This window comes from Bactrocera dorsalis, chromosome 4 (assembly GCF_023373825.1).
Source record: "Bactrocera dorsalis isolate Fly_Bdor chromosome 4, ASM2337382v1, whole genome shotgun sequence".
NCBI lineage: Eukaryota > Metazoa > Arthropoda > Insecta > Diptera > Tephritidae > Bactrocera > Bactrocera dorsalis.
In genome coordinates this window covers 254,491-270,194 of record NC_064306.1, presented here as the reverse complement: position 1 = coordinate 270,194, position 15,704 = coordinate 254,491, and the positions used below count along the sequence as shown (strand labels likewise).

General features: G+C 37.4%; 2 protein-coding genes across 11 annotated transcripts in view; both read left to right on the top strand.

The window, feature by feature from the left end:
- The window catches only part of LOC105230479 (uncharacterized), a 44,845-nt gene extending 42,791 nt beyond the window's left edge, over positions 1-2,054 (top strand). For all 4 annotated transcript variants that reach the window (XM_049456613.1, XM_011211265.4, XM_049456616.1 and 1 more), the window contains one exon: positions 6-2,054. In XM_049456613.1, the coding sequence (XP_049312570.1) occupies positions 6-92 (87 nt within the window). In that variant the 3' untranslated portion in view covers positions 93-2,054. The remainder of the gene's footprint in view (positions 1-5) is intronic.
- A 1,197-nt stretch (positions 2,055-3,251) lies between these two features.
- The window catches only part of LOC105230361 (mucin-5AC), a 44,784-nt gene continuing 32,331 nt past the window's right edge, over positions 3,252-15,704 (top strand). For 4 of the 7 annotated variants that reach the window (XM_049456622.1, XM_049456621.1, XM_019991772.3 and 1 more), the window contains exon 1: positions 4,113-4,903. The gene's annotated coding sequence lies outside the window, so the exon portion shown is untranslated. Of the gene's footprint in view, positions 3,492-4,112; positions 4,904-15,704 lie in introns of those variants that run through there. The other 3 variants (XM_049456626.1, XM_029552018.2, XM_019991771.3) reach the window with 3 other exon arrangements.

Here is a 15,704-nt window from a genome sequence, read left to right as displayed (position 1 = left end):
TGCAGGATAAACCTTCGCTAAATCGCCGTCTGTGGAAGCAGATCACTAAACGACGGCGCGCCAATTCTGTCTCGGAAGTAGTTGCCAGCTAATTTTACACGCACAAATGTCGTCATGGGTGATGAACGCAAGAGCTATTCGCACGATTTCACCGCTACACGTCCCAGGCTAAATATATGCTATTTCCCTAGTGGTAGATACCATTTCTAAAGCGACCTCTATAGACTTAAAAAAAAGGCGAAATGATCGAGAAAGCAAAGTATTGGAATATTTTTTGTAGAACGTAAGCGTAGTTGTTGTTGTAATTCAGTAGGACCGGTTATTTCTGGCGATGAACTGCTTTTAGTTTAAACAAGTGTTGACTCTTCGAAAAAGTAGTGGTACAATGTTCGGATATTTGTAGAGTATTAAGCGTATTTTGATAGATTTGTAAGCGTCAGAAACTGAGTTAGCGAAGACAGAGCATAAGCAAGCGATCGGTAACGTAAACATATTATACAGAAATGACCAATTAAATCGGCGTTAGGAAAATTTTAAATTCGGAATATTTTATTAGACAAAGCACAGGTTATTTTCGGTGCACTTAACAATAAATCTCGGGTGTGTGGGTACGTGTAAATCCGACAAGTTGTACATGCGGTTTTAGGTATTTTTTAATAAAGTTAGGGGGTTCTACTTATATACGATTATCCATATAGAAAACAAATAAATAGTAGGTATGTAACTTTGTCCAATTTAATGCAAATCGGTCCATTTATTTGCGCTTCTTGTGCAGTGATAACACGCTTGTCCATAATTTATTGCACATGCACATACGTCACTAAAAGACTCAGCAACTTCCTGCCACTGAAGGTTTAAATAAAGACGAAAGTAGTAATCAAAAGTTTACATATAAACGGAAACTTACAGATAAGATAATTTAACTTAATCTCATATAACATTTTATGCTGTTTACTGATTTTTGGACTTAGGCGCTGTGAAGCAAACTTTGGTTGGAATATTCATGAAAATAGTAATGGCAACTACTCCGGTAATAAAGTATATGCAATTTGTAGTTTGCGGCTTTTTATGCAATTTAGGGTTTTCATTAAGCTTTCGTAAGTGTGCAAAATGTCAGACCAGAAGTATAATGAAAATAGAAAAAGTGCCACCCTCAGCTTCTATAAGTAATCAATTAGGCAAGCGTCTTTAATAACTTTAAGGTAATAGATTTTGCAGCTTTCCGGCGAAGACGGTGGCTCAATACGGTATTATTAGCTACACGCTAAGTTGTGGATAGTTCAAAGAAGCTGATAATACATGACATTTTATTATTAATGATATTCGAATGCAACTGAAATACATTATAAATTTAAATTACTTTAATTAATATATGCAGAGAAGTACTCGGACATTCATGCGAATTTTTAAATTAAAAACAATTAAACAAAAACTCAAGTTTAAGCTTTAATGAAAAAATCAGTAAAAACAAAATATTTCAAATTTATTAGGTATTTTGAATACATAACTACATTGATATTGAATTAATTCAAATTTTACGGTATTTAAAATTGGAAAAAGTCCACGAATGAAAAATCTAAAAACATAGCTATAAAAACAGTACAACTGTTTATTATGAATAAATAACTATAGAGATAAGAGAAGAATAATGCATAAAAATATTTAAGATAAAATCATATTGCTGTAATCAAAATGGATATTTTTTTTATTAGAAAACTTCGGTAATGATAATATTTGCAAGCAATTCTTTAACATTGTAAAATTTTTAAATCATTCCTTAATTGGAAGCACTTAAATTCTTTACAGAATAGATGTTATGTAGCAAGTTGGTGGAGAGTTTTTGGTATTTTTACTGTTTAGCACTTTGTTCGTGTGGGTGTCTTTAGTAAATTTATGATCAAGTAAAATATTTCGAAATATATAAGATTAACGTACATACATATGTATCTACTGAAAATTTTACTTTATTAATATATTAATAATTATTGAATATGTATACATATTTAATAATCAAACAAGCAAAAATAAAGTGTAACTAATTGAAGAAAAAATCAGTTTGACTTAAGCTTTGTTTGCATTTCAATTAACCAACAGGCACATAACAACAACTGTGCAACGTACTCATAAATGCAGCGCTTCCAATGAACTCTTGTTCTCTCGCTTCCAGTGCTCCAGCTCTCTAAGAAGAAGAGAAATGTCAAAAAGTTGACAAGCAAGCGAAACACAAACAGCTGTCTCTTAGCTGCAACGCAGTTATGTGTGTGCTGCATATGCATGCACAACCAAGCATAACTTACAAATCTAAACACACACACACACAAGCATTAGTGGAGGCATCAATGAATTTACTGACAAGGTCACGTTTATGCGAAATTCTTATAGGGCTAGTTTTCTGCTTGCACTTAGCTGCTGGAGTAAAAAAAAATTGAGCGGAAAGAAACGGCAACAAAAATTATTTGTTTTAATTTCACAATAATATTGCGTAGTCGAAAAAGTCTTTTCGTCAATGGATGTCGTTGCAGTCGAATATCTTCAGTGCTACTAATCACATTGTATCATACTATTATATATAGTGTTGGAAAGGTGAGATTTTAAGCTTCATTTAACCAAAACAAAAATTTTTTGTAAAAAAGTTACAGCTGTTGAAAAATTAGTGAAAATTATGAAGAAATTTTTTAATTTGAAATTTTTGTATAAAAAAAGTAAGAATGCTACGCAAGCCGCTAATGAAATTTCTGCAGTTTATGGCGACGATGCTGTAAGAATACCCAATATATGTATGCAAATTTTTATCAGATTAAAACAATGGCTGATATTTTGAAATGATGCATTCAGCTGGTATTCAAAGCAAGTCATAATTCTCATAAAAACTTAAATACAAGTATATCCATAACGTCTGCGAACTGTATGCTAACGCATATTAACAGCTGTTTATGTTCGTCTCTCTGTAGAAAAGCGTAACCTGAATAAAATGTTTATCATTCCAGGCAAAAGAGACTAAACAGAGAAACGAATTTTGTTTAAGAGAGTGACTGCATTTAGAAGCACTACACAGTTGAGCGTGATCACTGAACAGCTGTTTCAACACACACATACTACTACACTCGGAAAGCAGCTTGTAATTACACTGCACGTTCGGCACTTCTAGTTGAAAGCTCAGCAACTGAACTCCCCAAAAGCACTGCTCTTGTCATATGATCACCACGGCGTTCATATTGCGAGCAGCAAGTCGTAGTTGCGTTTTCGAACGGATTTCAGTTTTCGAACGAGTGTCACGTTATACGGTTGGTAGGATATGTTGTCTGACACTGTACGCTTTCTTGGTCACCGTGTTTACTACGTTAAACAAGAAAGGCAGTAGCGGAATAGGCAATAAAGCGTTAAGAAATTTATTTACAAAATCGCTTTATGCAACAAACGCGATCGTATGTTGCGAAAATTGTTTTTATTCAAGCGATCTTTGGTGGATGGAAACTTGAAGTTGAAAAAGTGTGTGTAAAATATTGTTACAATAGCAAGCTTGGTCTATACAAAATTTACTTTGCGCTTTATTTACATGCGAAACCAACATTTGTTTAAACATTAAAATCTCCATAAACAGCAGTTTCACGTTTAATCACAATTGCAGCTCCGATTATGTGAAAATGTGAAATTAAAGTGAAGGATACAAATTTAACCCAAATATAAATTGAGACAAATGTGAAAGACAAACAAATGTGATGCAAATCAGCAAACGGAATTCTTTTGAGCTACGCGGCACCGACAATTTGTACATATGTATGTATGAGTGCAGCGATATTTGCTATTGCTAAATTCGCATCAGCTTTATTTCTGTGATTTACATTTGTGCAGCATTTTGCTTCAAACTGTGTAATCAAAGGTGTAATAAAGATGAGAAGTGCAAACTTTATAAAAACTTCGGATTCGGTTGCGAAAGTTAAAAATGTGCATAGTTAAATCATATGCCTGAACTTGGAAACTACATTTCAGGCGTTAATAGCTAATTAAACTGACGAAAAGAGGCAGTACAAGCCGCATTTTAAACAACAATTCAATTTATTTTAATTTTAGTGTTTCGTTTTTTTATATATTTTTTTTTCTTATTTTTGTAGTGTACAAAATTATAATACTTTTACTTAAAAAGCAATTATTTTTAGTGTATACGTTGTTTTTTATGGCGAAAACGTCAGCAAGAATTGCCAAACACACAAGCTGACTGACGTCGTGCTGATAAACAGTATGCTCTAAAAATACGAGTACATTTCCACTCAGACACTGCATATAACAAATGCGACGCATGCGATTTGTAAAGGAGAGTATAGGTTTCTATATAGTATAGTGCTTTGAAATTTATGCGTTTATATAATCACCGAAGTCCGAACGACTTTATAATAAAAAATCTAATTCATTTCAGTGAAAAAGTATCATAACTAAATCAAACAGCAAATTAACTGCAAATAATTATTTTGCAATTTTAAAGTTGTTTCAGCAATAGTCAGTTGAATAAGCCGACAGACTGTCATCCAGTCATTCAGCGAATCGTTCAGTTTTGTGCGCAAAATTGCAATTGGATACTTTTCCCTTTTTCGCGTTATTTTTTTATTTTAATATCTGCATCATTTTACAGTATGTGTAAGTGTATATAAGTATATGTATATGCATATGTATACATAAGTGCATTTATGTAAGCGCTGACGACAACCGAGTGAAATTCGCATCGTATTACTGAGTCGCTTTGGAGGCAGACGCGCTGCCATGCAACCACACCTGACAGCTGACTAAAAGCAGAAACACTAATTACAGCAGGAAACAAAGTTTTAACTTCACCTAATTTGGGATATACCGCCCAGCAGTATTGCGGACAACTTGTCGAAAGCGCGTATTTTAGACGTTTGGACGTTCGGTGAGTATGCTTAGTCACAGGCAAATATTTCCGCATGCTCTAAAGTATTATAAACCATTATGGTGTTATGGTTCCTAAGGCAAATGTGTATAACCAGTGTATAACAAACGCTTTTGAAAATGATAAAAAATTGAAAAAATTCATAGTAGGTTTAAACCCATCGAAAACGCAAGATAAAATAACAAACATTAAAGGAAAAATAATTGACGGGCGATCTGAGATCATGAAAAGGGAAGTGGAGGGGTATGTTTGATTGTTTTAAGGGTTAAAAACGGGACATCTCGCTTTTCAAAAAATATAAAAGAAGTTATATGCCAATATAGAGGAAAATGCATAGATTCATAACTTTTGTGTGCAGATTTTTTCACATAACCTCAAAATTATATAATAAAATATATATATTTTTTTAATTTTCGTGGCACAATTTTCTTTTTACAATTTCAATAAATTCCGCGTCTTATAACAAAACAGAAGCACAACTTCCTGTGACACAAGGACTGTTTGTTTAGCTGGATTTTATCACAATTTATATTAAGCATCGCTAATGTTGCATTTAATCATAGCAACAACAAAACTCATACCAATTATACCAATTGGAAGTAACTAGACGAACATACATACATAATATATGTACATACATATATTTATATCTAAAATGGGTATACAAAATAGCAACAACATAAAATCACTTGATACTCAATTATAACGCTGTAATTAGTAGTGGGGTGGTGGCAAGGGAAGCTATGGCAGCGTGTCAGTGGCGAATTCTCAAAATTGTAGATGCATTTTAGCGCACTTTATCCCCTCAACTGCTCCCCGATAGCAGCTACTGACGTTTGTTGGATTTTGCGCAGCTGCCGTTTGCTTTTCCACATGCGCCATTTGCAACCGGCAACTCTAATTCATATCATTATGTGAATTTTATGTCACACGTGACAGCAAGGCTGTCGACAAGACAGGCAGGCAGCACAATAGGCGCACAGCCGCACATACAAACAGCCACCGGAGGGTTGCGCGAAAATGTGTTGTCTACAAAGACGCGTTCAGACAGTGATACGTATTGTTTGAGAGAAAAAAACTGCGCAATTTCCTTTGTACACAACCGAAAGCCCCATTTTCTAAGTTCTGTTGCCACACGAACTTAATTTATTGCGAGCTGTCAAGCGCCACACAAAATACGCGCGCAATACTTTGCAGCCGGTCTGTATGTACACCATTTGTATGCGTATGTATGCATACGAGTAGCACAAAGTATGACAAAAGCTGAACAGCTGTACTTGAAGATACTTTAAGCTCGGCAGGATGTATTTAGGGGTTCTTCGCTGCGTTTTGTTTTTATTATATGTACCTGCTTAGAAATAAGCCATTTTTAACTTTGTGTGTACATAATAATTTTGGTTCGAGTTCCAAAAATGCAGTGAAACGAAAATGTGTGTGGAACAAAAAATTTCTACTTTTTCAAAGATTTACTTCACGATTGGGTGTGTTCAAGATTTTTTCTTAGATTATAAACTTTCCTGTTACCGAAAAAAGGACTGCAATTGTGCGACTTGCTCTACTGCAATCAGCGAAAAATGTTGGGTGCCACATAAACTTGACAAACACCGAAAATGTGCACATGCGCAAATGCAGTCTTATGTATTTATCAGCGATAAACAACAGAGCTTTTGCAGCGGCAGAGACAACAGGCGCCGTTGACTTTGTTGTTGCAGCTGAAAACAATGCATATTGGTAATGTGTTAGTGGCGACTTGAACCTGCTGCCCAGGCAGCAATCCGCAGTGTCAGAGCATGCCGGACCTGATATTGCACTATGTTGCACGGACATACCGTTGGTCAACTGCTACGGCTTTACGGCAAACGAATGTAAAGCAAGCACAAAAAAACAATAAATTCGTGATGTATTCGCAAATGAAACTCAGCGAACAAATGAATTAATGCATTGTTACTCTATTACGGTTTCTACCGAAACTTTTTGCTCTAGGCTTCACTTCGTTTTGTACATATTATTTTTTTTTTGCGGTGGCAGTTGCCTTGAAAAGCGCTGGCTACTTCAACGTATTGCTGCTGCAACCGTCATATTCATACATACATGCACAAGTCAATGCATGCTTGCGTTGGCTATTTCAGTGTGGAATTTTTGCTGTTTTTGCATTCTCAAATCTTTCAATTTTGCACATTCTTTCAGCTGCCTCACAGCAGCCGCCTAAACAGTTAAACTCAAAGCACAATGCTGCGGTCCGTAACTTGTTTACCGTTTCATTCTGAATTCAATGAGCCAGCAACTTTAGAAGTTCCATAAAAAAACAAACACACACATGTTGAACTATATGCAAGTGTGTAAACGTGTTTATGCAAAACAACGCGACCAGCAAATGAATGGACAGCACAGACAAGGTCTATAAAATGCAGCTAGTCACCGTGCTGCCAAGTTGTCAGACCGCCGCGGCTCCCACCGGACCGTTCGGTCTGCAGCGCCCAGCTGGCTACCTGATCGCTCAAGCTGCTATTATTGCTGCCGCCGAGGTATTTTGCTAAGCGCAGCCATTAAGCGTTAATTGATTTGAGGTGCTTAACCAGCAGCTTTCTTATTTTTTCGCATTAGAAATATAACGAGCAAAATAAACCGAAACTTCAAACAGCTGCAAGAACTCAACTAACTCAATTCGATTTCTGTAGTTTTTCGAGCGTTGAGTTGGCGACAGCTCCATTCCACTTGGTCTATATGAGGGGCGAGCTATTGCAAGAACAACATCGACGAAATTGTAATTGCCAATGGCTGGCTAAAGCCAATTTTGTTGATATTTATTGCGCCTCAGGCAAATATGCGAATTACGGTAATTGAAGTAGTTGAACTATTCAAGAACAGCCACTAAACATATTATTTACAGTTCGTTCCCATGATTAACGGTTTTTCTAACAAAAACCATAATATTGCGCTCAAGACCATTAAGGAAAAAGTTATGCAAAAGGCTAAATTATTGAGATGTTGTTTACTGTAAACCGAAAATCAAATTTAAAATTGGCAAAAAAAGTGTCAAAAAGGATATCGCAGAACAATAATGTATGTTTGAGCCATATAAAACGATCCTGAAACTTGATTCATGCCACATCTTTGAATAGAATAGAATTTAATAGAGGTTTGCACCGCGATCTAAGGTCTAGTGTACACTCCCCTCTATTACAAATATTCGCAAAGGTTCAGAACTTGAATAAAATTTCGAAACTTGTTTTGCGCTATTAATGTGATTTGATCTTTATCCATATATTGGGTAATCGAAAAAGTCTTTTCGTATTTCTAATCAAACTTCAACTTATTTTTTTATATTTATAATAATAAATAAATAACAAAAATGTACCATCATTTTGGTCGACCACGACTGCATCTATCTACATCTATTGACAGCATACGAAAAGACTTTTTCGATTACCCAATATGCAAATGACCCCAAGGGTCCTTGAGCTATCCCATCTAGAATCAGGTTCCATGTCAAAAAACTGGCAGTTATCACAAGAGACCATGTCACACCTTACGAGGCTCTTTCAAATTTCACAATTTTGATTGCAGAAGCTTTGTGTTTAATGTCTCTTATACATTAAGCAAATTTCTAAAAACTATAATATATACTCATATGTATATACGTACATACATACGTACATATACATATGTATATGCAAATTCTCATAACTTTGTAGCAAACAGAAATAAAGCGGTTTTACGATACAATCGCTATTCAGAACCAACAAATTTAGCACGCGCCGGAAATTGCCGAAAATCCCATTCATAACAGCTTCGGAATATTTTCGAAAGGAAAACAAAAAAAATCTGCTTGTACCATACACTTGCCACTGCAATCGGTAGATTGGCCCACAAACAGGTGATCGCTTTAAAACAACAACTCACTTTTATATTTCTGTTTTGCTTTTTTGCATTTTGTTTGCGTCTGTTGGAGCAACAGCAGGTCAGTAACAGAAACTCGTTTATAAATATACCATACTTATTCGATTCGTTGTGCATGCTGTTGTTGTTGCCGCGTGGCATGCAGGTGTGTTCAGCAAGTGAGTGACCATAATAACAACAAATCAGTCTGTCACATAACTAAATTGTTGACCCACAAATGCTGCAACCATTAGCAAAATGCCAGCGAATCACCGAAAAATGCTCGTAAAATAAAATAACAGTAAATTTAGCACAACATAAAGTACCCGAATGATAAAATAATACAGAAATTTCATGCTGAATTATGCGAACCGAAAAAACAATTATATACACCCCAAAGCATTAATTATTGCTACGGACGGTGTACGGTAGCAAGCAAATTTAATTAAAAATTAGATTTATCAAAATATTAAGACCTTGCCAAATTCCAAGACAGACGGAAAGCACAAATCAACTGCCATTACACTTGGTGCTTCCCCGCTGGCTTTGAGCTTCTAAATGGTTTGTGCTTTTATCATTGAGCCACTGCTAATCCTCTCCATCCATTCCATCATTTACACATTCAGCCGCTGAAGCACTCACCCGTGCAATGCAATGGCGCTGCAAGCCTTCAAGCAGCCAATCGCATTTTATGACTAAAACAAATAGTTTACGGACGAACTGGGGCCACAGCTTGGGTGCTCGAGAGCCTCTTAACCCAGATAACAAAAATCAGATAATTGATGTGGTTCAATACAAGCGCACCGAAACGTGTACCCACTTACAAGCGTGCATGTACAAACAACTATACACGACTAAGATCTTCTATGTAAAACACAAATATAAAATAAATAGGGCTAAAGTTTAGGCTGCAATCAATTGATGTTTTATCGCGCTTTTTGCTAAGGTTCGGTTTAATTTTGCAGAAGATCAGATTCATCAGCAACCATTTGCGCCTTTCGGTTTTCTTTAGAAGGGATTTTTGGCTGTTTCAGCTGAGCATTGTTCTCTGCTTTCTTGAGATATTTCCACTTTTCATTTTTTCGCTGGAAGTTGCTGCTATGTCATTGCGAAGTTTCGCCGGCCTCGACAAGTACTAAACACACTTTATAGTTATTTATTTGTAATTCGCTTTTTATTTATTTATTGTTGCTGTTCTGTGTCGGGGTGTGGTGAATGTTGTAAAATTGCTGATGGAAGCGCAAAAATTAATTAAGCAAAAGCAGAAGTAAAAATAAAACACGAACAGCTCGATTTTTATGCGCACGCTGACCTACTGATTTCTCGCTTCGGTGCTCACAAAGTGTACGTGTTGTTGTTAAACATTCGTGGACTTACTGTTTGCAGCACTCGCACGGAAACAAGCTTTTGTTGTAAGCTTTGTTTGCATTCTTGGCCGTTTTTAAGCCTCTTCTCTTTCCTCTACTCCTCCGCCATTTTTCCTTCCACAAGCTTTTCGGCATAAGCCTGTCCACTTTTTCGCTTCACAAGCGCGCTGCAGCTTTTGTTGTTACTATTTTGTACTTTTATGTTTTTTGACCACCTCAATATGACCGGTTTTGTGTTTTTCTTTTGTGAAGTGATTATTAATTTTCCTCGAGCGTAATGGCTGCAATTAGTTTCAGTAAAAGTGGATCATAGCGCCGCAAACGATCGAACCACACAAACCGGCCATAGGTGTGAGTAGCAATTGTTGTGCGAGTGCGAGCGCGGCTGCGCACAAAGGAAAGTGCCGGAAAATGTACGAAATGTTACAAATAATCGTAATCAGACTGATAATAAAACACTTGACTCGCTTGAGCAGGCAAACTGCCATTGCTTGTGGGCACTAAGCACTTATGATGACTTGCACTACATTATACAACAGCCGAGCGGCGCAAGCAGCACTATAAATAATTGCTGCAACAACTTCAATACAGATTTTGCAAGCAGATGTTGTGTCACCAGAGAAATACAGTGTCCCCTCACAGCATACAGGGATAGCTCTTAGGTCGCCGCACTCACTCTCGGCAGTAGAAGTTAACGAACCCGTTAGAGGAACTTACACGCACGTACAAATGTAGTAACATACTTTCTAACGCGAAGAACAGTGGCAGTTATTCATACAGCAACTATCACCACAGTTGCATAACGAGCTTCCTGACTTAGCGTTAAGTCGAAGTATTGCAAGAATGACGCTGCGCCAGTGGAAATGGCATAAACGCCAGCAACATGGAAAGTGTAAGATAAGGTGCGCAAAGAGAGCTACTGTATTTAATTACAGTATTAACACCCATGCGCAACAAAAACAACATTTGCAATTACACAAGAAAGGCACAAGCAAACAGTAATACGCTTATGTAAAAAGCGATAACAACAGCATGCGGAAGAACACGTTAATAACTGCCAGATGTAAAGCCAAGACCGATTCCACTTCCAGTTACAGCGCCAATGAGTACCATTAACAACATTAACAACACCAGCGCCAGCAGCAGAAGACACGCTAAGCTTGGCTTTAACAGTGGCAGTGCCAGGTGGAATTTTGATATCGTCAATCTACGCTACACAAAACACTAGACTTTGACCTATCGTGTGTGCGCTTTGTGGCAATTGGCCTTACTAAACGAATCACAGAGAGCAAGGCAACTTCATTCGCGAGCCGAGTTTCATATGTACATATGTATACCAGAAGCACACCAATACTCAAGGGAAGATACGACGCATATGCACATACATATTAACTTCGTATATCATACACCGCCAGCCACACCATGTAAATTAACTACGACCGAAGTCACAACTACAATAATACCGCTGACACTCATCAGCAACTTCCAGCGTTACCCTCTCGACCTACCGGCCCCACATTGTAAGTGTATGAAGAAATTTCCGGCGGTAATTTATAGAGTCTGAAACAAACTCTAATTTTCAGTTCATGATTCAGAAATGTTTGACTGCTTCCGAAATGTTTTGATTTTTTTTTCAGATTTATATGTTGTTTCTAGATGGTTGCTAGTGCCCTTGTTATTGTAATCCAAACGGAAATCTGTAGACATTTGTGTGTATTTTTACAGCCTGCCTTGCGCAAAATCTGAGACAGACAGTGAAGTAGTGAAGTAGTCAGTGCGTCATTTAGTAGCGTAGAAGTGGCATTATCGAATTCCCACTGTAGTTACCGTTTAGAATCGGATATTTTAACTTCGTTGAACACGTAGATTAGTCGCAACTAAATAAAGTTCATTAGCTTTTAGCTGAGATGTCGTAAATTTGAACGATATACCATTAGTGTCCAAAACATCACTTCTACTAACACATTTCTTAGTAAAATAAGGTAAAACAGGCAAAACAAGTTTTCAAAAACGTTAAATACATTGATTACAATACGGAATTCTGCTTTCAAAATACCAGCGCCAGCGAAAATGCTAATAATATGCTAAAAGCTACCTTTCATTCTAACTAAGTATGAAAGACTTAAAGAAGCACGCAAAATTTACACCAAGTCATTAACAAAACAGATGGCAGGTTATTATAATTTAGTTGATTTTTAGCGGGATTCGAAAGCGAGGCGAATCGGTTTAGCCGATCATATAAGGCAAGCTGTGACAAATAAAGGATGTAATATCAAAATAAATTTATTGCAGAATTGAGGATTTCAGTCAGTTTTGTACACTAAAACAGATTGACCTCATATTATGCTACACAAAAATGTTCGAAAGTTAAAAATCAAATCTAACCATTTCTGAAACGAATGGTAACAGGAGACGAAAAGTGGATCTAATACGATAATAATGTGCGAAAAAGATCATGGTCCAAGCGTGGTGAAGCTCAACAAATGGTCACAAAGCCAGGATTGACGCCTCGAAAGGTTACGCTGAGTGTTTGGTGGGATTAGAAACGAATCATCCACTACGAGCTGCTCCAGCCTGGTCAAACGATTGACTCTACATTTTACTGTCAACAACTGATGAGATTGAAGCAAGCAATCGAAAAAAACGGCCAGAACTGATCAACAGAAAGGGCTTCGTCTTCCATCAGAATAACGCTAGACCACACACGTCTTTGATGACAAAAATGGTACATATTTTCTTCACTAAAATTCATTATAAATATAAAAAATAATTTTTTTGCGTATTTACTTATGGGTTTAACTCTTTACTTATGGGTTTAACTCTTTACCTACGTATTTTTTCGGATTTGTAAAGCGTTTTTGAATGAAATATTTAAGCAAAGTTTCCCACCCTTCATTTTACCTGATGGACTGACTTATGACAGCTGCGCAAACGCGGAAACCTCTTAGATCGTACAAAAAAATCCAATCAAATACAAAAGCTTGTTGAAAATGGATTGCGATACGTCATATAGAGCATTGTGTGCTGCCACTTAGTACTTCGCATTACTTGATTGGCGCATTGAGGGCATTCAGCGCATGCGCAACTCAGTTAAGTGCCGCAATGCGAACGTATGCGCCATACAAAAGTAATAAAAACATTAATATTTTGAAAACAGCATTTGCGTGCATTAACACATATGTACATATGTGAGTTTGTATGCGTATGAGTGTTTGCCAGTGTAGACAAGTGTGTATGTAAGTATAATCGAGGGCAATATGCAGCACTGAACTGCAATGAACTTTGTACGCCTTCTGATGTGTTTTCTATGTTTATTGTTGTTTTGCTGCCGTGTAGATTGAGCAAGAAGTAACTGCAGCACTATGCAACAGTAGAAAGAGAAAGGTTTAACCAAACGCTCAATATCTTTAATAAACACACATTGTACATACGTACACATTCACGTGCTTTGTAGTATTTATTAGTCGCTTTATAGTTATTTTTATGGATTTAGTTCACAATTGGTGCTAATCACTTTTGGCCGTCGCACTAAAAAATTATGAGCAATTTTAATAGCTGAAATGAATAAATGCAAAAACAAATAATGCCGCCACTACTAATGCACATATACATATGTGTATACACAGATAGGTGTACATAAAAATCAGGCACACAAGTCTAAAATTAAGAACGATACTCGTATAAAGTGAAAGACCTTGGGTGAAAGAACGGCCGAAGTCATTAAATCCAACAACCAAACCGGAAAATAACATTAGACAGAAAGCACACCAGTAAGATCGCACACTAATGCATACCATACACACATACACACAAATTCACAGCACTGCAATGTAGCCACCAGTTGCTGTGATTTTATCGCCAAATTACAAAGCTGTGGAATTTACTTATAACTCATTTCTTGAATTAGTTTTCTTTGAATTATGGTAATGCGGTTTTATTTTTTGTTGGACATTTCAATTAAATTCCACACAAAGCGGAAAAGCGCTCGGTTGCGCATCAGCCAAACATCTTTCCTCAGTACCCGGCTCTGAGCTCTGAGCTCCTTATAATCCCAATGGCAATATTAATAAAAGCCACAGATAAAACAACAAAACTAACCACAGTACAATAGTAATTGCAGTTAGAGATTGTGCCTGAGGCCACCTCGCGTTTGGTTTATCTTAACAACATCAAATTAAGACCTCTGGTCACAATTACGGATTGCAGCAGCCAACACGGCAGCGTCAGCGTCAGTTGCTTGCGAAAATTAGCAAATAGCGAAAAAGCAACAACTCACACACGCGAATACTCAAATAGACAGTATCAAAGTGAATGCTAAAGTAGCAACACTAAAGACTGCCATAGAGCCGGTTTTAGAATAGCGAGAACATCATATTGAATGGAAACAATGGCGTCAAGAGGCGTCTAGGTAGCATGGTAGAGTTGTCGTTCTAGTCGACACGGATGGCGAACGTTGACTGCCATCATTTGCAATTACTGAGCGTCATTAATCAGGGCCAAAAAGCACTTAAGCTGAAAGTAGAACCAGCGGCATTAGCAACAACAATAGTAGATTCAACTTTGTGAAAGATTGATGAAGAAGTCACCAACACGAAAGAATTCTACAAAAATAATACCGGTAAACTCGTTGCATAACCACCAGATGCCTTAGAAGATACTTGGTTGTAGGAACTACCGCTTTTTGATATGCGCTACAAGAGTACATACATATACATAGCTATATACATGGTTTGTCCGAAGAGAAAAACCGAGGTGCATGCTGCTTGGATCCCCTCTGTTTTCTCAAAATGCTTGGATTTCATCGGCCTTTTCAGACAATAAAACAAAAAAGTGCGGGGGCCACATCTGGGCTGTAGGGCGGCTGCGAAAGCATTGGGATGCCGGCCTTGGTTAGGTAGCTGTTCGCAAGAAGGGCGGTGTGTGCCGGGACATTGTAGAAATGCAACTTCCAATTCCTCCTTTTTCTGGGCGTGTGCCACTCGGAAGATTGCTTCTTGGTCTAGGGATCGTACTCAAAGATCCATGACTAGTCACCTGTGATTACGTAATTAAAAAAAGTCGCGGCGGAAGAAAATAAGTCCTGTTACCATCCGGACTTTCACACCGAGACGGTAATCAAAAATTGCTGCTACTTTTCCTTCTGTGTGATCTATTCTAAACTGCGGCTTTCGTCGAACCCACTATGGCTAGTTCTACATAGTGGGTAGCAACATCGATAATACGGTAGATAACAAAGGCAAAGCGGCACCGCAAAACGCACCAATGAGCACAGGTTCAGCGACCCGAAAATACAAACAATTACAGTTTCAATCGTGACAGCAAAGGCGGTACACGCAACTGTGTATGATTATATTTTGCTGTTGTTATTTTCACAGTATTACTTTAATTTCAGCGACAATGTTTGAACGTGTGATATAAATGGATATGTGATGAGTAGAGATCCTAGCACGCACGTCCTTCATAGGCGCAAACCGCCCTGACAGGTTTATCTACTTACAAATGCTGCCAGCACTGCCGCTTTCCCTCATCAGCGCTTGCGCAACGGGCAAACATGT